The sequence below is a fragment of the Vipera berus genome (genome assembly GCF_964194415.1).
Source record: "Vipera berus genome assembly, chromosome: 2".
Classification (NCBI taxonomy): domain Eukaryota; kingdom Metazoa; phylum Chordata; class Lepidosauria; order Squamata; family Viperidae; genus Vipera; species Vipera berus.
Window position 1 is genome coordinate 129,730,272 of NC_138203.1, and position 27,006 is coordinate 129,757,277.

General features: G+C 43.7%; 1 protein-coding gene across 1 annotated transcript in view; it reads right to left on the bottom strand.

Annotated features, from left to right (window-relative positions):
* Window positions 1–25,606, bottom strand: part of PDE1B (phosphodiesterase 1B) — a 61,211-nt gene extending 35,605 nt beyond the window's left edge. The window contains exon 1 of the mRNA XM_081316956.1: window positions 25,562–25,606. Coding sequence (XP_081173082.1) covers window positions 25,562–25,581 — 20 coding nt within the window. The 5' untranslated portion in view covers window positions 25,582–25,606. The remainder of the gene's footprint in view (window positions 1–25,561) is intronic.
* Window positions 25,607–27,006: the final 1,400 nt, after the last annotated feature.

Consider the following 27,006-nt stretch of genomic DNA (forward strand, 5'->3'; position numbering starts at 1 on the left):
GAAGCATTAATATTGAACCTCAACTTTTTGCTTTTCCATAATATTATAAACTAACCATTTTTTAACAACAAATGAATCTAATCAGTAAAACCCAAAATCCCCTCCCCCCTTTTTTTTTTAGTCATCAAGTTTTCGACACCTTGCTAAGCACTGGTGGTACTCAAATATTGTCAATCTGTGAAAAGGTTGAAAACCCCTGATTTAAATAACAAACTTCCTTTATTTTTAAAATAATTTTTAAAATATTAGCTGTCGAGGGCTGCATGTGGCCTATTGTCCGTGAGTTGGACACCCCTGGCTTAGGCAGTGAAAGGCACCATGTTGAAGGCATCAAGATCTTGAAGGAGAGAAGTGGGTGTTATGTATTAAGCTTTATTGCAACACCTAAAGCTGTGTATAAGAGTCACCACCAGGAGGCGTTGAACTGTAACTGTTTTGGCGGGAAGCATTTCGGCGGGAAACAGAGGTTCAAACCGATTGGTTGGTTGAGTACCTGGCCAGGTACTGGCCAGGTATATATAAGAGTGCAGGTAGCCCCTATTCCCCAGTACAGTCCCTTCACCTAATAAAGAGCTGCTATGCTGTACTCATCGTCTCGGTGTCCTTCCTGCTCTCCAGAACCCACAACACAACAGTGGGCATATGCCCTGCACTGCACTTCCATTCCCACATTCAATGGACCTTGCTGTCCTTAGAGTTAGCAGAGCAGGTCAACTCATTGTCAGTGTTCCCATCTATCATTTTCAGAGCATGACAACTGAAATAACATCTGTAAAAAGACCGTGTCTGTAAGAAAGCTTTTTTTTTTGCAGACAAAGCCACTACTTCCTAAGTTGACATGTACAAGCACTATGCTTTGAAAAGAAAGCTGCCATAGCCACGAAATTTGCAAAGAAGGGCCTGCTTCAGACCACAACCTTTATCACTGTAGCACAATCTGTGTTAGACTGATTCAGCCAAATTTGGACAAGAACAATCATTATTGAGCAATGAAAAGAAGGATGGGTGACAATTCATGAGACGTTTATTTTTAAAAGAACATTTTCCCCGAGTTAATGACCAACTATTAACTTGCAAGACAATAGAAGCATCCGTTCATTTCTTTTATGTAAACGTGTTTTTCAGCATGAAGACCAGCAATAAAATGCTCAGTCTAGAGATCATGTTTTCTGAGTTATTTACCAAATACAATAAAGGCAAATATATAAATAGTAGCATACAAATAATATGTACAACCAGGGTGGAGGGAGCTTTGGTTCTTTCACACTAGTAGTTGTTAAATTGTAATTATCATTGAATGGCCCATTATGAACAAGCTGGGTATTGCAATCCAACAATTTTTTCATCTAAATCTACATTCATTCATTTATTATTTAATATGTCACCCATCTCACTATACAAAGTAATTCAATTATAGAACGCTGGCTTCCAATTACAATTTCATATGAAATCAAGTGGTGTTGAATGCTAAGGTGTGTCTCTCTTTCTTTTCTACTAGTTTTTAAAAATTATTGATGCTATAATCAAGCCAGGAAAATCACCGGGTGGAATGAGAGAGAGAGAGAGAGAGAGAGAGAGAGAGAGAGAGAGAGAGAGAGAGAGAGAGAGAGAGAGAGAGAGAGAGAGAGAGAGAGAGAGAGAGAGAGAGAGAGAGAGAGAGAGAGAGAGAGAGAGAGAGAGAGAGAGAGAGAGAGAGAGAGAGAGAGAGAGAGAGGCGTACGAAAGTATAACAAGAGTTTTGGTTGATTAAAGTACAGATCTAATCATCTGCATTTCCTGTTATGCTTTCATAAGTCTTGATTTTTACGATAACAGATTGTATGTTTGGAAGTAGCAATTCCTTACACAGTTGATATTCTTAAGGATTTAATCATTTTAAAAGCTTAAAAAATAATAACGTATTCTACAACAAATCACAGTCATTGTTCTCTTTAAAGTGGAATCTCATCTCTGGACTATATGGCAGTTCACACAATTTACTATAACTAAAAAAATTCTCTATCTAGTTTAACTTTTTGCCTCTTATGGTAATTTTTATACTTCTGTACTCTGAAATGGTTCAGCCCAAACTACAGATTTACAATACCTTAAAAAATAACTGATCAGGAAAATCCAGGCATTGCTTACAACAGTATTATCAGTTGCTCCCTAGAATGCAAAGGAATGGATGGGCATGGGAAATGGCAAGGGAGCACCAGACTAATTTCTGTTTATTCACCCTTGAATTAAATGGCTTTTTTGTTTCTTGCAATAGATATACAATTTTCCTCCTCTATTTTCCCTTATTTTCTATCATACATGTGCACACCCACACCTGTTAGAAACATTTCTCTCTCCAATTCATGCATCTTTAGCCTCCATCAAGCTGAAGTTTTTGTAAATTTGAATGTACGTGAGTCTTAATCTATGAGGTGTTTTTTTTTTCTTCTCTCCCCAGCTGTCTTGATATGCATATCTGTGCTTTCAAAGCACTCTTCTGAAGGATTTACACAGCTCAGCCAACTGCTGTGTTGTAAAAAGAAATCTTCTGGGCTTTTGTTTGTTTGTTTCCTTTTTTTTTCAAAGGGCCTGGGCTTCACAAATAACAGAAGTCCCTGAGTAATGTTCCAGAGATTCAGGCTTCTTTGCTGCAGACTAAGCCAAGAGTGGGAAAATAATGAAGAAAATAAACATAAACATAAACTAGTTTACTTTAGCTTTCAAATGAATTTGTCATATTTCAGAGGCCAAAGCAGACCAAGGCCACATTTCTGTGTCAGTATGGAATTTTGAAATCAGGTTGCAGGTAGTTTCACAAAATGGCTGCCAAAGGAAGTCTGATTTTTCCACATAATGAATGGCAGGAGGGCTGTAACAAAACAAAAACCTGATTTATCATCGTCTGGCCCTATGAGACAAATGAATGGGCGGGAGTGGGAGATGAAGGAAACTTTTTAGAAATTCCCAGGGACAACATGGAGGGAATATCAGCCCTTGATGCCTGCAAATTTCTGTTCCTGTCCCCACAATTTCAATCCAGGCGGGAGCAACAGAGAATCGTTCTTCAGTGGAATTTAATTCCAGATTGCCGAGTTTCGGTGCAAGGATTCCATGAGCTCTTCTGGACTTTGCTACCCATATTTTATTGCCATAGCAACACCCCAAGAGACTCAAGATACTGAACAGGGATGGACAGATGTGTTTGCATGTTGGGGGGGGGTGAGCGATGCAACAATCTTGAGAATACCCAAGGCTTTTAAAACTCATGCTGGCAAACACAGCAGCCTTTTGCAGAACTTTTGAGGTGACCATTCATTGCATTCATTCTCTAGAGGCCACTCACATCCAGTGTTTGCAGGAGATGTTCTGGTTTGGCCTACTTAATAGCTTTGGCATTCAAATCACCCTTCAACATAATGCATACTCTCAGTGAGGCCTATCTTATAAAGATTTTTTTGTGACTACAAATGGTTTTCAGGGACACACACACAGGTAGTTTAGTGATCACAGTCGAGACCAGCATGATTGTGTTGTTAAGTGAAACCAGACTGTGCTAATTTACATCTTTCTCTAGCTTTCCCTATGCCTTCCATCTGGTAAACTCACAAGATTTGTTTTTCTCGCCATGTACTGTACATGTACATATCCGAACTAGACTGTGTTGTTTCTTTGTGTCATAGAATATATGTGGGTATGTGGGTATATGCAATTTTTTTGTCATATTTATGTAGTGTATATTGTAGTGTATATTATGTAGTGTATAAAATGTATACATACATTTTATTATATGCCAATTAGTGTACATTTAAAGTACAATAAAGTTATTCTATTCTATTCTATTCTATTCTATTCTATTCTATTCTATTCTATTCTATTCTATTCTATTCTATTCTATTCTATTCTATTCTATTCTATTCTATTCTATTCTATTCTATTCTATTCTATTCCATTCCATTCCATTCCATTCCATTCCATTCCCTTCCATTCTTTCCTTTGCTTTACAGAGCTGCAAAGGTGGTAAATGTAAGGATTGGTCATAAAGTTTCTTTTTCATCACCATCATAACTGTGAACAGTCATTGTATGAGGCAGTCGCTAATCAAGGACTAGATGTAATAAAATAAAACGAATTGGAAGATGAAAGGATGGACATCTGCGTATGGCAGCAATACACACTTGCAAAATCCAGTTTAACCTTCTTTCCTGCAAACCAACCATAGCTTTTATATAAATCTGTGAAGGAATGTTGTCTGGCTTCAGTATTGCTAATAGCAAGAGTACTTAGACTTCTATACTGCTTCACAGTATTTTACAGCCCTCTCCAAGCAATTTACAGAGTCAGCATATTGCTTACAACAATCTGAGTCCTCGTTTTACCAACCTCAGAAGGATGGAAGGCTGAGTCAACTTTGAGCAGATCAGGATCGAACTGCCGAACTGCTGGCAGCCAGCAGTCAGAGGTAGACTGCAGTACTGCACTCTAACTGCGCCACCAGTGCTAAGAAGGTTTTGCTGTGCTTGAGTTGGTTGGGATCTAGAATAGTAGTAGTAGTAGTAGTAGTAGTAGTAGTAGTAGTAGTAGTAGTAATAATATCACATGGCCAGAGTACTGATGATGACTAAGGCTGAAATGTCTGAAATGGTATAGGGTTTCCTGCCTGACCAGGGGGTTGGATTAGATGACCTCCAAGGTCCCTTCCAACTACTACTACTACTACTACTAGTACTACTACTACTACTACTACTACTATTATTATTATTATTATTATTATTATTATTATTATTATTATTATTGCATAGCTGCTCAAGCTTTCTTTCCTTCTCATTGAAGAGGAGAAGAGATATGAAGCACTCCTCAATAGCCTACTGCAGGGGTCTTCAAACGTGGCAACTTTAAGAATTGTGGATTTCAGCTCCCAGAATTCCTCAGCCAGCAGAATTCTGGGAGTTGAAGTCCACAAGTCTTAAAGTCTGCAAGTAGAGAGCTTCTGTGTTCACATGCAGATGTTGCACATTCACATCCTTGTTTTGAACTAGACCAGTTTGCATCCCATCCAAGCACACCTGCAGAAATGCCCTATTGCAGCACTGAGAGACATTTTCTCTCTTCTGTATGAAGCCCCTCGGTCACTTCCCAGCTGAGGCAGCCAATCTGGAGGAAAGGAAACCAAGATGAGACATTCCTCCAATGAACTACCAGCTGAGATTATGATCCTAATGCCACCTCAGGGCCTTGTGCATATTAAGCAGCACTTGGCAATCTGGCTTCCAGTGAGGATTAATAGCAATTTAGTGTGTCTCAGAAGAGCAGAGACAACACCACAGCCTGACTGTCACCGCCGGATTCCAAAAGTTGAAGGATCTGACATTACCTACAATGGAGGAATGGATGGTGAAGCTCAGATGGTGAAACTGATAGCTTTGATTAGAGAAAAAAAATAGAAGAAACAAAAGTTATATTGTAAACTTAAAGTAAGCGGTACATGTAACTTTATACTTATTGCAAAAGAAATTTGGAAGTTATTTCTTCTTTCTTTTTTCTTTCTGCACTTTTGGCTTTGTTTTCTCTTTGCTTCTTTACTTTCTTCTTTTCTCTGTCTTAAATATTAGTTAGGGTTTTTATTCTTCCATAGTATTTTATTTATTAGTACGATGAGAGCATGACAGAAGAGAAGTAAACATATGCACACAATCCATGTAATTACTTTTACGGGGTTATGGCAGTGGCCTCATAACTGGATGTCCAAGTCTGCTCTCCTGGCATTACTTTATGCAGATCTTCTAGGGCAGGGGTCCCCAAACCCCGGTCAATGGACTGGCACTGGGGTGCAGCATGCCAGAAACAGGGCCATGCAAACAAGGGAAGCCCCATCCACGGGGTGCAAGCAAATGCGAAACCATGCCCCCTCCGCAGAAAAATCTATCTCCACAGAACCAGTCCCTGGTGCCCAAAAGGTTGGGGAACGCTATTCTAGGGAACCAGACAATGCATTGTTGAAGGAAAAGTCTTCATCATGGTTCAGTCCAAGCCGGGAATAAACAACATGGTGACTGTTTTAGAAAGAAGGTTGCAGTTTATTGAAGAGGAGAGCCAGACAGAAATATGGCTCTGGAAGAAAAGAAGAGCAAGCACATGTAGGGAGTGGGTTTTTATATCTTCTTGAGCCTTTTGTTTGGAGTTGTTCCTGTGGCATGAACTTTGATCTGAGTCTGAGTGTGCCTTTCTGGTATTCTGATGGTGGTGGGTTAATCCTAGTATGTCTCAAGAGTCATATCCTGCTTCTCAGGGGCTGGGGCTGATGACTCTTAGATTTTTGGTGTGAGGGGTTGTTGTTCTAGGGATCTTTCTTCCTAATCCCAGTTTCCTGACTCTGACAAGATTATCACATCTGCAATTCTGCAGAATTGGTTTCTGTTTGGGACAGAGAGACTTGGGGGGGGGGGTTGTTTCTGCTTTTAAAATCCTTTAGGGAAATATATTCTTCCTTTTAAATATTTCTAAAAATATTTCTTTCTCTTGGGCGGGGGGGAAAGCTGACTTCCCACAGCATGTTGTTGGGAATCTTGCACAATATGTTTATATATATGTGGCAGAATATATAACATTGTGCTTTTATATACAACCAGAAGTCGCAACAAAAAGAAAGCAAAGGAAGTCCAGGGCTTTTGAAGATGGCGGACGTGTCAGGCTGAGCTCCGTGAGCTCCGGCTATGGGGGCGTCCTTTTGGAGTCCCTCAGGGGGTCTTTTTGGGCCCGCTGAGTAGGGGATGTGGATTTTGATCCACGAAATGAATTACGAGGCAAATGAGGTGGCAGTTCGGCTGTTGGCCTGTTCCATCTGCGCGTCGCTTTTCCCTCGCCTGTTTGTCTCCCGCGGCGTTGCTGGGTTCGGCTTTTTCGGCTAGCCGGTCCCTGCTGCCCTGGTGTCTCCGGACCTCTCCTAGGAGGCTGCGGTCGGCAGCGGGGGCGTTTACATCTGTCCTGGGCTGCCTGGGCTGTCGGGTCGGCGCTGCTGCTTCGGACGACTTTCGGCCGTTTTCGGCGGCGTTCTCGGCGTCCCTGGAGCTCGCGGCGTCTTCAGAGCCCCAGCTGATCGGCGCTTCCGTGAGAGGGGAGGAGAGCCTGTATGAGAAGCTCGCAGATTATTCTGGCGGCGGCGGCAGCAGCAGCAGTGGCAATGGCGGCGGCGGCGGTGGAGACATTTTATTGTTGGACCTGCTTGTGCCGTTTGTTGGCGGCTGCGGCGTCTTCGGGCCGTTTGGCGGCGGAGAAGACAGCTGCTTGTTATTTTACTGATAGGGCTGCCCTTTGTGCGGGTTCTGAGTTATTGCTGACGATGGAAGTGGCGATGGCGGCGGCGTCCTCGGGCTGCTTTGGGCGGTGGAGAGGACGACCATGGCGACAGCGATTCGTTGGTTTTTGGCTGCTTGAGATGATGGCAGCAGCAACGACTTTTGTGACAACGATGGCGATACAACGGACTGCCAACTTATTTATTCACTTATTTATTATCTTATTTATTAACTTTCCATTTGCCTCCTTCTTTCCCCTTTGGACTGGGACGGACCTGGGTACAGGCCACAGTGGGAGAGTGGCCTGTTTTACATCGGCAGCCCCATAGAGGTGGGAGCTCTGTGGGTGCTGCCCCACCCAGGGTGGGCATTTTGGACCATCCCCGGAGGCAGACTCGCGTCCCGTTGTGAGAGGACGGGTTGTGGTATGCCTCTGGGAGCATCCAATCAAGTGGCAGTGGTTGGTGGATGGCCCAAATGTCCCACTCCTTTCCTTTGATCCTCCTGTTGGTTTCAATCATTGGACTTCCCTCTCTGGACTTGCTGACTGGATGCATCAATATTCCGACACGGACTTGCTCGCCCTCAGGGGTGCCCCCCTCTCCTGGGTGCGTCCCGCCTTCTTTTCTTTCCCTAATCTCGATGAGGGGCCCAATTGTTGGGACCCTGAGAGATGGCCGGGAAAGGCCAGGGGCTCTCGATATAAACCTAATAAGAGGCCCCTGGTTAATTTTTTAGCTAAATTTTTTAGGGGGTTGGGGAGGGGGGTGGGGGGTAGTGGTTGTCTGGCGGTGGGGGGTAGCCAAACAACTTTGTTGCAGGCCAGGCCTGGGTCTGACGGCGTTCGGGGGGAGCGGGTTGTGGTTACATCTGGGGCTCTTGAGCGGGTCGTGGGACTACCAATTCCCACGACGGGGAAAGGCAGCAGGCGGATAGACAGGGGGCCATATCGTTACCGGGAGGGCCGTCTCCGCTGTCTTCAAGCGGTGAGGCGCTCCGACCCTCTGGTTCTTCCCCGAGGTCCCGGGAGCGGGGATGTGCAGCCTCCTGAGCTCCGGCTGGTGTACCTGAATGCCAGGTCCGTGGTTAATAAAGCTCCCCTCGTTAGGGATTTAGTTGAGGGTGAGCATGCGGACCTGGCCTGCATCACGGAGACTTGGTTGGGCCCAGAGGGTGGGGTCCCTTTGGTTGACCTCTGCCCACCAGGTTTCCGGGTGCTACACCGGCCACGAGCTCAAGGTAGGGGTGGGGGAGTGGCGGTTACCATTAGGGAGACCTTATGTCCGCGGGAGGCCACCGTTTCTCAGATAGTCGGGTGTGAGTCTCTCTTCATGAGATTTGGTCCTGGGGCGCAGTTGGGCTTGCTGCTGGTGTACATTTCGCCTAGTCTCACAGCGGCAGCCCTGCCCGAGCTGCTCGATATCCTCTCGGGTTTGGTGGTTGAGTTTCCCAAACTTATAGTTTTGGGAGACTTCAATCTACCATCCCTGGGAGGTTCATCTGAGCTAGCTCGGGAGTTCATGGCTTCCATGGCGGCCATGGACCTGACGCAAGTAATTTCAGAGCCAACTCATGAGGGAGGCCACACCCTTGACCTGATTTTTTTATCTAGACGGTGGTTGGATGATCTAGGTGGGGGCTCTCCATTTATTATGCCCCTGTCATGGACCGATCATCATCTCCTGCGGCTGGTCTTCCGCTTTGCCACCCCCCGCCGTGGGGGTACGGAGCCAATTAGATGGTACCGCCCCAGACGCTTAATGGATCCTGATAGATTCCAAGCGGCGCTGGGGTCCCCACCTGCCTCCACTGCTCACAGCTCGGCTGATGCCTTAGTGGAAGCCTGGGGAAGGGCAGCCACTGAGGCACTTGACCGGGTTGTACCCTTGCGGCCCCTGACCCGGCGCAGATCCCAGCGAGCTCCATGGTTTTCCGCGGAGCTCCGGGAGATGAAGCGCCGGAAACGGGGCCTAGAGAGCTGCTGGAGGTCTAGCCGATCCGAACCCGACCGGTTGCGGTTAAGAACCTATATTAGGTCTTATCTCGCAGCGATGAGGGTGGCGAGGTGTAATTACTTCTCCACCCTCATCGCGTCCGCAGATAATCGCCCGGCCGCCTTGTTTAGGGTGACTCGCTCACTTCTCAATCAGGAGGTGAGGGAGGATCCCTTGCAAGGTCGTGCCGAGGAATTTAGTCATCATCTGTCGGATAAAATCGCTCGGATTCGGACCGGTTTGGACTCCAGCTGGGCAGAGTCAGGCGATCAGGACACGGGCGGTCTTGTCAATGTTATCTGGGAAGAGTTTGATTCTGTGACCCCTGATGAAGTGGACAGGATTATGGGGAGGCTGAGCTCCTCCACATGTTTGTTGGACCCGTGCCCTTCCTGGCTGGTTTATGCAGCTAGGGAGAGGACACGAGGCTGGCTCCAGGCGGTTATATCTGCTTCTTTGAGTGAGGGTTATTTCCCCACCGTCTTGAAGGAGGCGGTGGTGAGACCTCTCCTCAAGAAGCCTGCCCTGGACCCAGCCGTTTTGAACAACTTTCGTCCAGTCTCCAACCTTCGCTTTCTTGCGAAGGTTGTTGAGAGTGTGGTGGCGCATCAGCTCCCTCTGGTCCTGGATGAAGCGGATTATCTGGACCCCTACCAATCGGGTTTCAGGCCCGGGTACAGCACGGAGACGGCATTGGTCGCTCTGGTGAATGATCTCTGGAGGGCGCGGGATAGGGGACATTCCTCTGTCCTAGTCCTATTAGACCTCTCAGCGGCTTTCGATACCATCGACCATGGTATCTTGCTGCGGCGTCTCAGGGGATTGGGAGTGGGAGGCACAGTTCTTCAGTGGTTCTCCTCCTATCTCCTGGGACGCTCGGAGTCGGTGTTGGCAGGGGGGCAGAGATCGGCCCCTAGGTCTCTCGTTTGTGGAGTTCCTCAGGGGTCGGTTCTCTCGCCTCTCCTGTTCAACATCTATATGAAACCGCTGGGTGAGATCATTCGTGGTTTTGGAGTTGGGTATCATCAGTATGCCGATGATACCCAACTTTTCTTTTCGACCCCAAACCACCCCAGTGATGCCCTCGCCGTGATGTCCCGTTGCCTGGAGGCGGTTCGGGTCTGGATGGGGAGGAACAGACTTCAGCTCAACCCTGACAAGACTGAGTGGCTGTGCATTCCGGCATCCCGGGACATTCCAAATGTTCCATCTCTTTCTATGGGGGGTGAGCTCTTACCCCCCGTGGATAGGGCTCGCAACTTGGGAGTCCTTCTAGATTCACGGCTTACTTTGGAAGAGCATATAGTGGCCGTGACTAGGGGGGCTTTCGCCCAGGTTCGCCTGGTGCGCCAGTTGCGGCCCTATCTGAACCGGGATGCCCTGTGTACAGTCACTCATGCGCTCGTGACCTCTCGCCTTGACTACTGTAATGCTCTCTACATGGGGCTTCCCTTGAAGACCACTCGGAGGCTCCAACTGGTACAGAATGCGGCCGCGAGAGTTGTCTTGGGAGTTTCCCGGTACTCCCATGTTACACCTTTGCTCCGCGAGCTGCATTGGTTACCAGTTGTCTTTCGGGTGAGGTTCAAGGTGTTGGTCACGATCTTTAAGGCCCTACATGGCATGGGTCCGGGTTACCTCAGGGACCACCTGCTGCCGGCATCGACTCCCCTCCGCCCTGTGCGTTCCCACAGAGAGGGCCTCCTCAGGGTGCCGCCAGTCAGGGAATGTCGACTGGTGGCCCCCAGGGGGAGGGCCTTCTCTGTGGGGGCTCCGGCTTTATGGAATCAATTGCCGGTGGAGCTCCGGATGGCACCAGACCTTCGAACTTTCCGTCGGGGCCTGAAGACCCATCTGTTCGAATTAGCTGGTCTGGCCTGATGGGGGATTATGGGCTTTTAATTGTTTTTAATCTGTACTTCTGTTTTAATTGGGCATGGATTTAATTCTTTTTAATTTTTGTATAGTGTTTCTTATGTATGCCCTGTGAACCGCCCTGAGTCCCACCAAGGAGAAGGGCGGTATATAAATCAAATAAACTATAAACTAAACTATATAGTTTGCATATTAAAAAAATCTTCCATATTAAAAATATTCCACATTTTTTATATTCCGTATTTAAAAAAAATCTAATTAAAAAAAGATTAAAAGTTGCAATCTTGTTCAAGGCACACAATCGCATCCATTACAGGTATCTAGATGGAAGCCGGTCAAAGAGAGCGCAGAGGGGCTGGCAGATCAACGGCATGACAGCACATAAATTGCAGCCCAGTGGAAACCCAGTGGGTCAAGGCTGTCAAAGCAATACAAGCCATACAAGACATTACAAGAACCCTCCTTGCCCTTTTGGATTATGTAAGCACAATTATGGAAAGCAGATGAACCTTTAAAGATGAAAGTAACACAAGAGGAGTATCTTGGAATGAATCGACCTATAGATGTCCAAAAACGTCTTTGGTGAAGTGGGACCATTATCACATCAAACTGATGGCAACTTTCAGTGCAAAAGGCAGAAGGTAATTGTCCATCCAACTGCCAACCTAGCAGTTCGAAAGCACGTAAAAATGCAAGTAGAAAAATAGGGACCACTCCGGTGGGAAGGTAACAGCGTTCCGTGCTCCTTTGGCGTCTAGTCATGCCGGCCACATGACCACGGAGACGTCCTCGGACAAGCGCTGGCTCTTCGGCTTTGAAACGGAGATGAGCACCGGCCCCTAGAGTCGGAAACGACTAGCACGCATGTGCGGGGGAACCTTTACCTTTACCTTTTAATTGTCCATCCAGGGTAAAGAGGGAGAACTTTCTTGGACTTGTGTGTGTGTGTGTGTGTGTGTGTGTGTTACTTGAGGCTCCATGTAGATAAATGGTTCCATGCTTGATGCCTAATGAGTATTGGGAGAAAGAACAAATTAAAAACTCCTTATGAAGGAGGTGGCTAGACTAAACCTTCCACCCACTACATGCTAGGGTTTGTTTGTTTTTCTATACAGGAAGAATGAAAGAAAGAGCATATAAAATCCCTCTTCCTGGAGCTAACAGTTTAATCCAGCACAGTCCCTCACTCTGCCAACTGTAGGAAATGGATGCATCAATGAGTAAAGCAGTAAACAGTAATAGTAAATCATCCAGCAGTATTATGCTCTTCATCACAAAGGAGGGCAATTTCATCTTCATCCTCACTACTGTAACCACAACAGCCAGAAAGTGACTTTGCATTAATACTGAGTGAGTGTGGGTCCACATATTAGCTTCAGTCTGGACCTTAATTGTCCTAAGACAGGGGTGTCAAACTCAATTTCATTGAGGGCTGCATCAGCATTGCAGTTGCCCTCAGGGGGCCGGGTGGGTATGGCCAGGGTGGGCGTGGCCTACTGGGTGGGCGTGGCTAGAGTGCGTATGGCCTACTGGGTGGGCGTGGCCAGCTCTACATTGTTGGCATCAAGGGTGCCTATGGGGGCCTGGGCAGGAGTGGGACAGATCTGAGGGTCTCTGGCAGAAGGAGGGTCTCTGGGCCAGGGCCAAGGCAGTGGGGGCCATTCCCTCACTGTTTCCAGGATGGCTTCGCGGGGCGGATCTGGCCCCCGGGCCTTGTGTTTGACATGTCTGAGCTAGGTGAAGAAATGGACTCTGCTGTATATTGTTCTATTTCACCCTGTCACTATTAACTTCCTGGGGTGGAGGAGAGAAGGTGTAAGGCAGGGATGTCAAACTCAATTTCACTGAGGGCCGCATCAGCATTGCAGTTGCCCTCAGGGGGCCGGGTGGGTATGGCCAGGGTGGGCGTGGCCTACTGGGTGGGCGTGGCTAGAGTGCGTATGGCCTACTGGGTGGGCGTGGCCAGCTCTACATCGTTGGCATCAAGGGTGCCTATGGGGGCCTGGGCAGGAGTGGGACAGATCTGAGGGTCTCTGGCAGAAGGAGGGTCTCTGGGCCAGGGCCAAGGCAGTGGGGGCCGTTCCCTCACTGTTTCCAGGATGGCTTCGTGGGCCACATGAAACCACTTTGCGGGCCGGATCCGGCCCCCCGGCCTTGTGTTTGACATGTCTGTCCTAAGATGAGTTTATTTCACTGTTGTTTTGCTTTTTTTCTCTCTAATAAAACTGCGAAAGCTTAGCCTTTGAATCCTGGGAGGCACTTTTTTTTAATGAATCCTTATTGAGGATTCTTTTAATATGGATCTGAATAAAGATTAATGAGTCAACAGAGGTATATATTGTCCCCCACAGCAATGTAAAGTAGAGCTGGTTAAACTGATCCTTTTATCCAAGGATGACAATACATGTAAGCTAGCTGCTGTCTTGAAATTGCTTCCAGATTTTGTGCTTGCAATGAAAAAGAAAATGAAAACTTGATTTTGTTTTTGTTAATCAGACAGCCGTATTGTTATAGAAATGGTTTGTACGTATCGTTGTGTAAAAGCAAAAAAGCTGGGATTAATGTTATCTTCTACCGTGTTAAAGAGAGCCGGAGAGCCTTTTTCTTTTCTTGCTTTCTTTTCCTACACACCATCTTCTTTTTCTTTTACCTTCCCTCTTTTCTAATTCTCTATTACTTTTTTTATTTCTGTTTGTATTTTATACTTTGATAAATCAATAACATTATTTATTTATTTTTTTTAAAAAAAAAGAATCTTGAGAGGCACTGACCGTATTTTGAAGTTGTTTCCAACACATTATGTTTTGCTTTTGTTTTTAACATCCCAGACTTCCTCCAAAAAAAAGCTCATGTTAGTGTGCCAGATCTTCTACTCATGTACATATCATAATCATAATAGTAAAGTTGGAAGGGAGGTCATCTAGTCCAACCCCCTGTTCAGGCAGGAAACCCTATACCATTTCAGACAAATGGCCGTCCAATCACTTCTTAAAAACTTCCAGTGTTGGAGCATTCACCACTTCTGGAGGCAGGTTGTTCCACTGGTTAATTGTTCTAACTGTCAGGAAGTTTCTCCTTAGTTCTAGGTTGCTTCTCTCCTTGATTAGTTTCCATCCATTGCTTCTTATCCTGCCTTCAGGTGCTTTGGAGAACAGCTTGACTATCTCTTCTTTGTGGCAGCCCCTGAGATATTGGAACACTGCTATCATGTCACCCCTAGTCCTTCTCTTCGTTAAACTAGACATACCCAATTCCAGCAACCATTTCTTATATGTTTTAGCCTCCAGACCTGTAATCATCTTTGTTGCACACAAACCCAAACACTGGGAGAACATTAGACAGGGATAAAAGAGAGAAGCAATGGGTATTTCAACAAGTCCACATAGGGCTAGTTTGAAACACTACCAGAGACAAGCAACATTTAGGACTAGAGGATTTGCCTCCTTCTTCACTGTAAGCTTAAGGTTCATCATCCAAATGTCTATGGAGATTCTCTCTCATCCAGGTCATAGTTATCCCAGAGATGCTTTTTCACAAGGCAGCTGGACTTTCTTGTTTTTCTTTGAAGACATTTTTTCACATTTGTTCTTGGATGAGAAGCGAAAAGTCTTCAAAGAAAAACAAGAAAGTCCAGTGGCCTCATGAGAAAGCATCTTTGGGTTCATCATCCAAGTGAGGTGCAAAATCCAGTAAGTGGGGAGTGGGCAAACATTTAAGCGGTCCACACAAACAAGCAAAGACCCATCCGCGGGATGTAGGCAGCACACAAAACCACACCCGCTCTGGTCCACGGAAAAACCTCTCTCCATGAAACCGGTCTCTGATGCCCAAAAGGTTGGGGACCTCTCCTCTAGCTGACCAATCTCTCATTCATTTCTTTCAATGTTGATAGAGTGAGAATCAAATGGCAAGTAAAACCACAAACTCTACTTTGAATGACTTGGAAGAAATGAAATGAAGTACAAATAAATAAAGGTCCCTTATTGGTAAGAACATCTCTGGAGGACAAGAGCAAATTTTCACCTAAAATTATATAAAGAAATCTGGAGGGGGGGGTTGAATCCAGAAGGAAGCTAAGTTTTACTTTACTAAACACATCCAAGACTTCTGAATTTTGCCTATTATCTAAAAATGCAACTTACATGATTATTATTATTATTTTTGCTTCCGCACTTAGCACTCTAGAGACTCCATAGGTAATCATCATTAAGGCTATGAGATCATTTATTCTTTAGTTCTGTTTCCAAAGCAGATTGATGCTGCTGACAACTGGGATTAGGGCATCAAAATGCAGGCTGTATTTTTGCATTATGCATTCACGGTCTGTATTTTTAGGTGAGTAATAATTGCCTTGGGCAGACTGGGTGAGGTGGCTTGGGCCACATCAGCCACAGCAGCATTTTCCGGCTTCACAGACTCGTGATTGATTCATTGGCTAAAGCATCTCCCCTGCTGGCTGTCAAGTCAGCCTCCCATCCTGGGCAATTTACACAGCAAGGCTGCAATCTGGGTTTGCTATCTTTTCAATTAGCCTAGGAAGGTGGAAGGCAAGCCGTGATGCTGCCAAAGGGGACGAAAAACACAGCAAGTGTTTAAAGTGCTTCAGAACTGACAGCAAGGGCAAAGTCAAGGAGACGAGTGTCTGAGACGTGCTCCATTGAGGAGGAAGATGTCTCCCAATGCACGGACCACCCAGGTCCTCCTCCCTTTTCCAGCCAGTAAATTCTACTGAGCAGCAGCACTAAGCATTCAACTTCTGCTTAGGACCATATTCAGATATCCTTAACCTCACCAAATCAGTTTATAAGGCATTTCTCGCATTGTGACCAATGCAAAAAAAAAAAAAAAGAGCTTCTACAGAACAGCATTTCTCAACATATCATATAATGGCCTCACATCTCCCCACCAAGGATATATAATCTGGCTTCTGCAACCACACCAATTCCATGAAAATACAGGAGGGGTAGACTAAATTTCAGAAAAATCTTAGCAACCCTCAAAAGCATCAAGAACCATCATTTTCTAGGCCTTACCCTTGTCAAGAGGTACTTGAAAGTTGTTCACAGCCGTGAACAACGGTGGCAAGTAAGATTGTAAAATGGTCGTAAGTCAAGGACTACCTGTGGTGTTGTTCACCTGTCAGGAACCAGCTTTAAATGCAATCATTCAGGAATATGGAACTATATATATTTTTTAAAAAAATTAGTTTCTAGCCTAGGAACCAGAAGACTGGGAGTTCCAGTGCTTCCTTAAGCATAAAGGAATGCCTCTCAAAATTTCAGATTTTTTTTCTTACTTATTAAGTCTCCATAAATTAAGTCCTTCTATATACCATTGGTTCCCAACCTTTTCTATACCCCGCACCCCTAGAACGCTTCTGATATATTCTCGCACCCCTTACAAAAGTTTGAAATAATGGCAACAAATTATGCATATACACTATCATTTTGAAAACCCAAGTTTTAGCGCCCCCCTGGAATATCATCTCGCACCCCCCAAGGGGTGCAAGCACCCCTGGTTGGGAAGCCCTGTTCTATACAGATGACTGGACTCTCATTAGGATATGCTTTGTTTCTGCATTTGAACTTTCTGTTCTCCACCCCATCAAAGATTTTTTATCCATCTTGTCAAGTTCAGTTGCTACACAGAGCCTCTGTTCGTCTCTGTTAGCACCTGCCAAACAAAGTCTGCAGCTTTCTATAGTTTAGAGTCTTTACCAAGGTTAAAACTGGCCCTGGCAACACAGATGCCTTTCAGATGTTTGCAACTCTATCGGCTGCAATCTCTTGCCACTAGTGCTGATGGGAGGAGGCCAAAACCCACTAGTGGGTACCTGGTTATCCATTGCTTCTACAGTGGAATTTCGACGGGAATTCTTTTTAATAGGCGTGTACAAGATTGTGCTGTTAATAACATCCCAGAACTGCAATTATTAATAGAACTGGGCAATGTGCTGGATTTGGTTTGGAAGAGATGCTGCAGGAAACATAGGAGTGCAAATGCATTAAGACATTAAATTATATTAAAGCAGCCACACTTTATTCCAGGATTACTGGGATAAAACCAATACTGGGCTGTTGTGCGTCTTTGCCGTACTTCTGAGTCAAATCTACAGCAGTCCACTATTTTTGCTGTTAAATTTTATCATGCTTTTTATACATTCCAAAAGCTTCACTAAGAACCCATAATACAGGGAATGGCCTTACGCTGGGTTTTGTTGTAATCTTACAAATCTTGTGTAAAACATGCCGCGACTTATAATCCCCATACTTTCTAATAATAAGAGAAGTTTGCAGTGAGTCCAACTAGGAGTAGAAGTGTTGAGTTTCTTTTCTGGGCCCCTCTAGTTTTTGCTTGCAGGCAAAGGGCATTTCTTGCCAACACCCCATTGCTGCTACTTTGTCATGTCATTGTTTATAGTCAGCCTGTACAATCTTCTTGCCGCAGTTAACTAGAAGGTCCACTAATGTTTCAGCTTCTTTGCCGAGGCGGCATTTGCTATCTATTGCTATCTTCTCAATTCTGGCTTTGTATGCATTATTATCATCATTTCAATTTGTACAGCCGCCCATCTCATCTAAGTGACTTCGTCACGAAGTTTGAATTTCATTACTATCAATCCTGAGGAAGAATGATGTACTTGCATAAATTGAATCCAGGGAACTGGCCATACAGTTCTTTTGCACAGGGAAAGATTAGCCTATAAGAATACAAGGAAGTTGCAAGTAACCCAATTTATAGTAGAGACTACACCTGGAGCACCCACCATCCTAGTAGAAGCAATGAAAGAAGGCAGAAAAGCGCAAAGTAAAGAAAGCTTGCAGTGCCTTGAATTATTTCCAATCCATCTCATGTCTTGCATTTTATCCTGCCTTTTTTATATATAAGCTGGCAAACCTACCTAATAGCCTTTCTTCCTCCTAACAACAACCCTGTGAAGTGGGTTGACCTGAGAATGACAGATCCAAAAATAATTCAGATGGCTTACACACTGAAGAGTCTCCTGGTTTCTAGGCCATCATCTTTCTTCATCATGACATCAAACTGGCTCTATATCCATCAATACGTTGCCCATTGGAGGATATCTATGTGTTTGCGCCTGCGTCTACTCTCCTCTTTTGTATTTGCATGTCCTTGACTGTAAGTATGCATCTCCCCTGCCCCCCGGGGAGTTAATCAGCATGTGTGCATATGCGTTGCTTGGCAATGCAGGTATTCTTATCCTTCTCCAAGTGTTCCATCAGCATTTCTTTGTATGCATTAACTTTCTCCAACGGTCTAATCAGGATGTGTAGAGACATGTTGTTTCTATGGGTTTGTGGAAGGGTCTAATCAGGGCAGTTGAATATATGTTGTGTCTGTTTGTGTTTTGGGCACTAAACAGCACAAGGTGGATTGTGTAGAGCTCTCTTTAGCAACATCTCTCTCCTGGGTCAAAGGACTAGGTCTAGGACATGGGTAGGCAACCTTGGCTCTTTTATGACTCGTGGACTTCAACTCCCAGAATTCCTGAGCCAGGAATTCTGGGAGTTGAAGTCCACAAGTCATAAAAGAGCCAAGGTTGCCTACCCCTGGTTTAGGAGACAGAGAATGGAGCAATCATCCACATTCTGAGCCAGTGCCTAAGGGCCTCTCCCAAAGGGAGAACTTTTTTTTTTGGCCAGCCCGCCATTAGCACTACATGTGTATACCCTCCCCTTGGTCCTGTTCTGTTCCATTTTCAAAACTTATTAGAACAGAGCTGGCAAACAGAGGTCTGGGCTTCTTTAAATAATTCCCTTCCACCATTTAATTGGCTTGGGAAAGAACAGAAAACATCTTCTAACCTGGTCATCCCCATCTGGTCTCTCCAAATATGCTGAGACTACAATTCTCAGGATGCCAAACCAGATTTCGGTTTTGCCAAATTGAGAAGACAGCGAAAGGGGATTCTGGAAGTGGCAGTCTCAATTTTATCTAGAAGATGGCATATTTGGGGTTGCTACCGCAAAATACCTCATCATATCACTTCCAAAGTAAATCCCACTGTGTTTAATGAGGCTTACTCTTAAATAGGAATGTACAAGATTTCAGCCTTGATGCATTAGGCAGAATATTCCAAAGCAACAAGTAACGACATTTATTATATAATAAAAATCTAGTGTCACATCTTGAAAACATGAAATAGATTTATTGAATCTATGAATAGAAGCTGGCATTAACAACAAGACAATTTTTCTTTTTATTACTTGATAATGACAGGAAACAAAAGTGGGAGGTCCTTCTGACCTGCCCATGAGAGAATTGCTCAGTTGGCCTTTTTAGGAGAATCAGTGCTGGACTAGATGTATTAATAACCATTAAGTATCTTGGGCAAATTTAGCTGATCATCACTTAAAGATACAAAAAAAAGACAGACCACTGAGTAGCTATTGTTAAACTGAGGGGCTGATAACACTGGCCCTTTTGTTCATTACTTTAAAACAGCCCTGGAATCCACATCAAGTATCATTGCCTTCGTTAATAAAAGAAAGCAACCTGGAACCTCAGTCTACAGGAGAAAAAAGGATAAAAATGGGGAATTGGGCAAACACTGACATCCTCCCCCCCCCAAAAAAAATGGATCAGAACCAAATAGATATGTCCAGGCTTCTCTCCTGCTCCCAGGGAATTTTGGCAGCATCCCGAGACTAAAAGACAGAAGGGTTCCATTGATTGATTGAAAACAAAGCCATATACTCTGTTAAGTGTCTGGCTTTGTTGTCTATATCTCCTTTCCACCCACTAAACAAGGATCTGTCCGTTCCTAGGGATGCTGAATACGGAGAAAGATGGGAAGGTGACCCCACATGCCTTACTAAGTCCCATATTTGAAAGGTTGCCATGGTGATTCATATTCCCTCCCCGTCGTGTTACTAGGTAACTACTGAAAGCTGGCTCTGAGCACTGATCCAGCAAACATGCTTGCCATAAGAAAAGAGTGTTTGCTTTGTGTTCACAATGAGCAGCTCATTCCTCCCCACGCCCACCAGGGTCCGTGAATTTGTCATCCTTTGGTAGCAGTCTCTTCATGTGGGCCCCAGTCACGAGTTGATCAGCTATAATGTTCTACCAGAGAGCTGAGGTCAACAAGTTTACAAGATGCGGCCTCTCAGCTTTTCTCTTCTTAGAGCTGATTCCCTACTCCATTCAGTTTTCCACAGGATAAAGTTTCAAGCAACAATTCATGCCTACAGAAATCCCAAACCTGTAATGGAAAGTGTGGATGACCTTGGGGGACAAGGGAAGAGAGCCTTGGTGGAGCAGTGGGCTAATGCCTCCTTAAGTAACACCAGCTGCCTGCAATTAGTGCAGGTTCGTGTCCCACCAGGCTCAAGGTTGACTCAGCCTTCCATCCTTCCGAGGTAGGTAAAATGAGGACCCAGATTGTTGGGGGCAATTAAGCTGACTTTGTAAAAATGCCGCTTGGGGGGGGGGCAAAAGCCCTAATAAGCAGGCATATACATAGAATGAAGGCTATTGCTAAGCACATTGTGCTTTAGATTGTAAGCCACCCTGAGTCCTCGGAGAAGGGTGGGATATAAATGGGATTAATTAAAAAAAAAGATACTGCCTAGGAAACAATCAGACAAAAGAGGCAGAAGTTCCTAGTAGGTTAATGGTGTGTGTGTGTGTGTGTGTGTGTGTGCCTGTCTGTCTGTCTGTCTATCTATCTGTCTGTCTGTCTGTCTGTCTGTCTGTCTGTCTGTCTATCTATCTATCTATCTATCTATCTATCTATCTATCTATCTATCTATCTATCTATCTATCTATCTATCTATCTATCTATCTATCTATGGATCAAGCACTTAAAAGTGGCAGTGGGAAGTCTGTCCTTTTCAGACTTGCAAGATTCAGTTAATGTAGCCTTACAATAAAATAGAATTAGCTCATCTAGTCATGCTTCCTGCCTGGTTTACTTGGAAGGGCTGACAAAACCACAAAACTATCTACAATTGTTTAAAAAACCCTATTTAAAAAATCCTGATTGGTGCTCTTATTTATTTTATTTTAGTGTGGAAAGAAAATTCCCACCCTGCTGGGAATTCATTTAAATCAGGAACAAGGAAAGAACTGAGACATTTGGGCCCTTTCTCGAAAAAGGAGGAAGGATCTTAAAGGCAGAATCCAGGGGACCAGAGCGAAAGCCAACCGTCTCTTTGACAACTGGTTTTCTGTTTGCACACGTCCAATTACACACTTTGAAATGACGTGTTCCAGAACTCTTTTTTGACATGTTGTTTGATGATGTCTTTTGCTGAAATCCTAAACAGGCAAAATGTGAAACCTTAGCCAAGCTGAGAAGGGGCAAGCAGACTTCAAGGCACTGGTCTCTTTTCACTAGGTCTTAGAGAAACCTTCCCTGACTTCCACGGAGTACCTAAATATTGCTGGACTACAACATCCATTGCCCCTGGTCACTGGGCATATTTACCTAGGATAATGAGATTTGTCAGCTAATGTACATCTAGAGAACCAAGACAGGGAAAAGGTAAAGGTAAAAGGTAAAGGTTCCCCCAAACATGCGTGCTAGTTGTCTCCGACTCTAGGGGCCGGTGCTCATCTCCGTTTCAAAGCCGAAGAGCCAGCGCTTGTCCGAGGACGTCTCCGTGGTCATGTGGCCGGCATGACTAGACGCCAAAGGCGCGCGGAACGCTGTTACCTTCCCACCGTAGTGGTCCCTATTTTTCTACTTGCATTTTTATGTGCTTTTGAACTACTAGGTTGGCAGAAGCTGGGACGAGTAACAGGCGCTCACTCTGTTACGCGGCACCTGGGATTCGACCCGCCAAACTGCCGACCTTCTAATTGACAAGCTCAGCGTCCTAACCCACTGAGCCACCACGTCCCTCTAAGACAGGGAAAGGCACCTATAAATCAATATAAAATAAAATAAAATAAAAACAATAGAGCAACCCAGCGCTTCTGAATGCTGTAGACCGTAAATGCCATCATCCTCAATTAGCATGGACAATAATATCTAGAATCAAAATTTGTCTGCCCCCATGCTATAGTTAGGCATATTATGTATTTGTTTTTCTGGAGAATTCTGCTGCTCCACTGCTGAAGTTATGTGAATATATATAGCTAATGAAACAGCCCAGCAATGACTGAAATCACTGCACTCGTAAAATTAGCTTGCTTTTTTTTTTGCAAAGCCATCATAACCTTTTGACAAAGCTCCAAGAACCTAAAGCAAATTTATGCATGAACTTTAGTTCTACACCAACTCACACTTCTTTTGAAGAAATGTAACAAAATAGACTGAGCCTGAGGGCAAAGAGTTAACAGTGTCCCCGCAGTTCATTTCAGAATATTTTTATCTTGAGCAGGAGGCAAGAAATTATGAAGCAATTCACATGTATAACATTTTACAACATTCCATTTCTTTGAAGTATTTCGTGATTTGCGATTAGGAAAGGATGATTACAGTCCTGTGCAAGCTTACTCATCAGTAAGCTCACTTGACTTAACAGGACTCACTTGCATATAGATCTGCCTGTCAATCATTCCTGCAGTAAGTCCTTTTGACACTTTATTAGACATTTGCTGTCAAATTTAATTAATTTCTTTTAATTTATCTGATGAAATAATTACATTGCACTGATATTTTACTATTTCAAATGCTCCTTGTAAAAAAAAAATTAGATCCATTACCTAATTTCATGTAAAAGCATACAGTATATGTACCCTCTCCCCCTAGTTTTCAATGCTTCTGATCTTATCACTAAATTTACAACTATTGCAAATACTTGTAATTTTTCATGTATTTCTTTTCCGGTTGTTTGATATTCTATAATTTTCCTATTTCTTTCTCAAAAACATGTTACAAACAAATACATAAATAAGAATATATAGTATGCATTCTCTTAAAGTGAAAGTCGCGGGCAAATTTTCAGGTCCTTCCTGTACTCATCCAACTCTTTCAGTGAACATGGGAATAATGCATTTTGCATTTCTGTGAATTTGGGAGGAGAATTAAGGAACAATTTGGGCCAGTCACCTTCTCTCTGCTCAACCCATCTCACACGGTTGTTATGGGGGCAGGGGAGGGAAGGAGATGGGAGGAGTTGGTCCCAACATTCCCTTGAGTTTAAAAAAAATAATGGCAGGATAAATACGATGAGATAGATAGAAATAGAGATAGAGAGATACAGATAGATGATGGAGATAGAGATGGAGATAGATGACGGAGATAGAGATAGAGATAGGTGATGGAGATGAGAGAGAGAGAGAAAGAGAGAGAGACAGAGAGAGAGACAGAGAGAGAGAGAGATGATAGGCTTAAAGCACCCTTAAAACTCACGGAAGTGCCCAAAAATGAACCTACTGTGGCCTTTAAGTCAACATGAGTGCACAATCTTCTTCTGAAGCAATAAAGCAATGAGGACCTTACAGATCTTGATGGTCTATAGCTCCATCACCACTGATCATGCTGGCATGATTGATGGGAAATGAAACTTCCCAAATGACTAGAATATCTCAGCTTTTTGTACAATTCCCAGTCCCAATATTAATTTGGTGTCCTTCCTAGGGAGATTGCAAAAAAGTTTTTTAAAATGCACAAATGCCGCAGACAATGAAGTTTTTGCCTTTGTCTTCAATGACAGCCAATCTCTGCCCACAGGAATAAAAGTGTAAGCTGGCATTTTCAGTGACACTGATGAATGGGACAGATTTGTCATTAGAAATTCTTAACAGGCAGCTGCCAAGCACCTATAGGGATTCTGTTATCAAAAATAAATAGGACATTTATAGTTGACTCCCTAAGAAATACTATATTCTAGTGGGAAAGCAAAGTTAGTTTGTTGGGAAAGTAACAAGCAATTTTTTTCAATATCTTAAAAAGAATTTTTTTAATATCAAACCTTAGGAGTCTAAGCTTGCTTTGCTGTACTGCAATTCTCTTAAATTAGGATTAGCATTGCCTAAATGTTGCACATGCCACCCAGTTCCCAGTTTGCAGTGCCCAATCCCAAGACTGCACTGTCAAAATTTAAATGAAAATGGTAATTCCCAGCCAATTACTCCAGCAAATTGAAAAAGAGATTACACCTGCATAAAACATACAGTAACCAGTTTTTCATTTATCGCCTCCCTCTATTTCAGGCATGTCAAACTCGCGACATCAAGTGACATTGCACGACGTATCGCGACTTTTTCCCCATGGCCAACAATGGGGTGGGCGCAGTTTTAGGATGATGCATCTGGCCCGCGGGCCAGCAGTTTGACATGCCTGCTCTATTTGCTTTGCAAAACAAAACAAAAGCTCTAAATTGTCTGCCCTGCCCAACTGATGATGTCCCTAGGGGCTTGCCCTTTAAGTCCTTGAAGGAGAAAGCATCACATGAAAGTATGACCTTCAGGCTGAAAAGTTGTGCTTCTGGTATCCCCAAATCCAAGGCTAATATGAGGGATGGTGGGCTTTTTGTTTGATTCTGAGTTTACCTCTGTTGGGATTTCATAATTGCTCTCCGTGACTTCTCAAGCCCTGTTCTTCCCCATTTCCCACAACTATGATTACCGGTTTCTTCTTCTCCTTCCTAAAACATAAAAAGATGGCATCTTCTCTTGTCCTTTCATTCTGAACAGTGACATAGGTTGGATAAGTAGACCATCATATAACAGAGAAAGAGAGAGGTGGAAAGGACCTTGGAGGTCTTCTAGTCCAACCCCTGCTTATACCATTTCAGACAAATGGTTGTCCAGTCTCTTCTTAAAACCTCCAGTGTTGGAGCATTCACAACTTCTGCAGGCAAGTTTTTCCACTGATTAATTGTTCTAACTATCAGGAAATTTCTCCTTAGTTCTAGGTTGCTTCTCCCCTTGGTTAGTTTCCATCCATTGCTTCCGGTGCCTTGGAGAATAGGTTGGTCCCTATTTTTTGTGGCAGCTGCTCAAATATATGCCTGTCTAACATGGTATGTTCTAAACATATTCAGCTTACATTCCCATCACGCCAATAAATCTGATAGGATTTGTACTTAAAGGAAGCCAAGTTGGAGAAATGGGTATAGGTCATAGTAATTTGTAGCAAGAAAATAGGATCCATAAAACTATGGTCAATATCTCTAAAAGCAATTAAGTCTCCTAGCTACCAAAGCACTCTTTTAAGTGCCTTAGATATGCATGACTTTTATGAAGTAACTTTAACCAAGAATCTTGAAGCACTTCAAAGACAAAACAATTTTGCTTTATTACCATTTAAGCTTGCGTGTATTACAACCCATTTCATTAATGTATTATATCTATTCATAATGGATGCAAAATGCTATCCTAGAACAATGGGCCCAATCTAAGCTCAATAGCAGCAAAACACTTGGTCATATAAACTCCAGTTAAAGTTCAGAAGACAGGACTTAGTCAAAGAAAAAAGTGTAACTGCAGGAAGCCACTTCTTACCTGATGATGGGGCCATGCATGTGAACCCGCTGGATTTGAATAAATTCTTCCATGAGCTATTGAGAAGAGACTCAATATCCATAAACAGCTTCAGATTTTGCCCCTTTCAACCCCAGAAGGATACAATATAGTTACCCAGGGCCCGGTCCATCTCTCGTTTGCTAACGACATCCCTTGCTTCTTCCTTAAACTCAGCTAAAATAGTATTTCACAAGGGATCTGCAAAAGTTATGTTACTTTGCAGGAACAACTACGAGCAAGAGCTTTTGAGTTACTGAGAGCAGCTGTGTGAGAGAGCAGCTTAACAGCACCCAGCAAAGACAGAGGGGGAAAACCCACAGAAACCATTTAAGGCCACCACTGGGGTGGGGGGGGGGAATGAACATATGTGCTAGAGCTAGAATATACAAAGGCAGATTTCAAAATTCAACCACTGGCTATTTTTGCTTGTCAAAAAAACATTTATCATTTATATCATAGAAACGTTTACTGAACAGAGATGAACAGGGGCCAAGTGGGTTGGGACAGTGGCTCTTTCAAGAAGAGGGGAGGGAGACTCTGGAAATACCCTGGTTGTTTCAAAAAGGGAAGAAAAAAACCCAGCTTAGACCTAGCCAGAAACAAATGAAAGGTCTGAGAGACCACCAGCTTCTTTTTAGCAGAATGAGATGCAGATGCTCCAACACTGAAAGTTTTTAAAGAAGAGATTGGACAACCATTTCTCTGAAATGGTATAGGGTTTCCTGCCTGAGCAGGGAGTTGGACTAGAAGACCTCCAAGGTCCCTCCCAACTCTGTTATCCTATCCTATCCTATCCTATCCTATTCTATTCTATTCTATTCTATTCTATTCTATTCTATTCTATTCTATTCTATTCTATTCTATTCTATTCTATTCTATTCTATTCTATTCTATTCTATTCTATTCTATTCTATTCCTCTACACTACACTACTTTATTCTATTCTATTCTATTCTATTCTATTCTATTCTATTCTATTCTATTCTATTCTATTCTATTCTATTCTATTCTATTCTATTCTATTCTATTCTATTCTATTCTATTCTATTATGTGCTTGATGTGTAAAAAAGATGGGTTAAATTCAAGTGGCCTTTTCATTCCTTTCAGAATGTCTTTCTCCTGGCAAAGCAGCTTGAAGGCCAAAGGGAGAAAAAAGTGTGTTGAAACGCTTCTGCTTTTCTGTAATAAAAAGGAAAATAAGCAGTTTGCACAGTCACAGCCATTTCCCCTTAAACATTATTTTCCAAAGGAATAAAAGAAAATACCCGATTTTTCCTAGCAAATTTGAAGCACCCAATTCGAAGGGAAAGAATGAATGCTTGAGAACAAAATGTGGCAATTGTGGCAGGTCCTTGATAGATCTGTAGTTAGCAACTTGACTTGCAACCCATTCATTCATAAGATTGGGCCTTCATTCTTCTGCG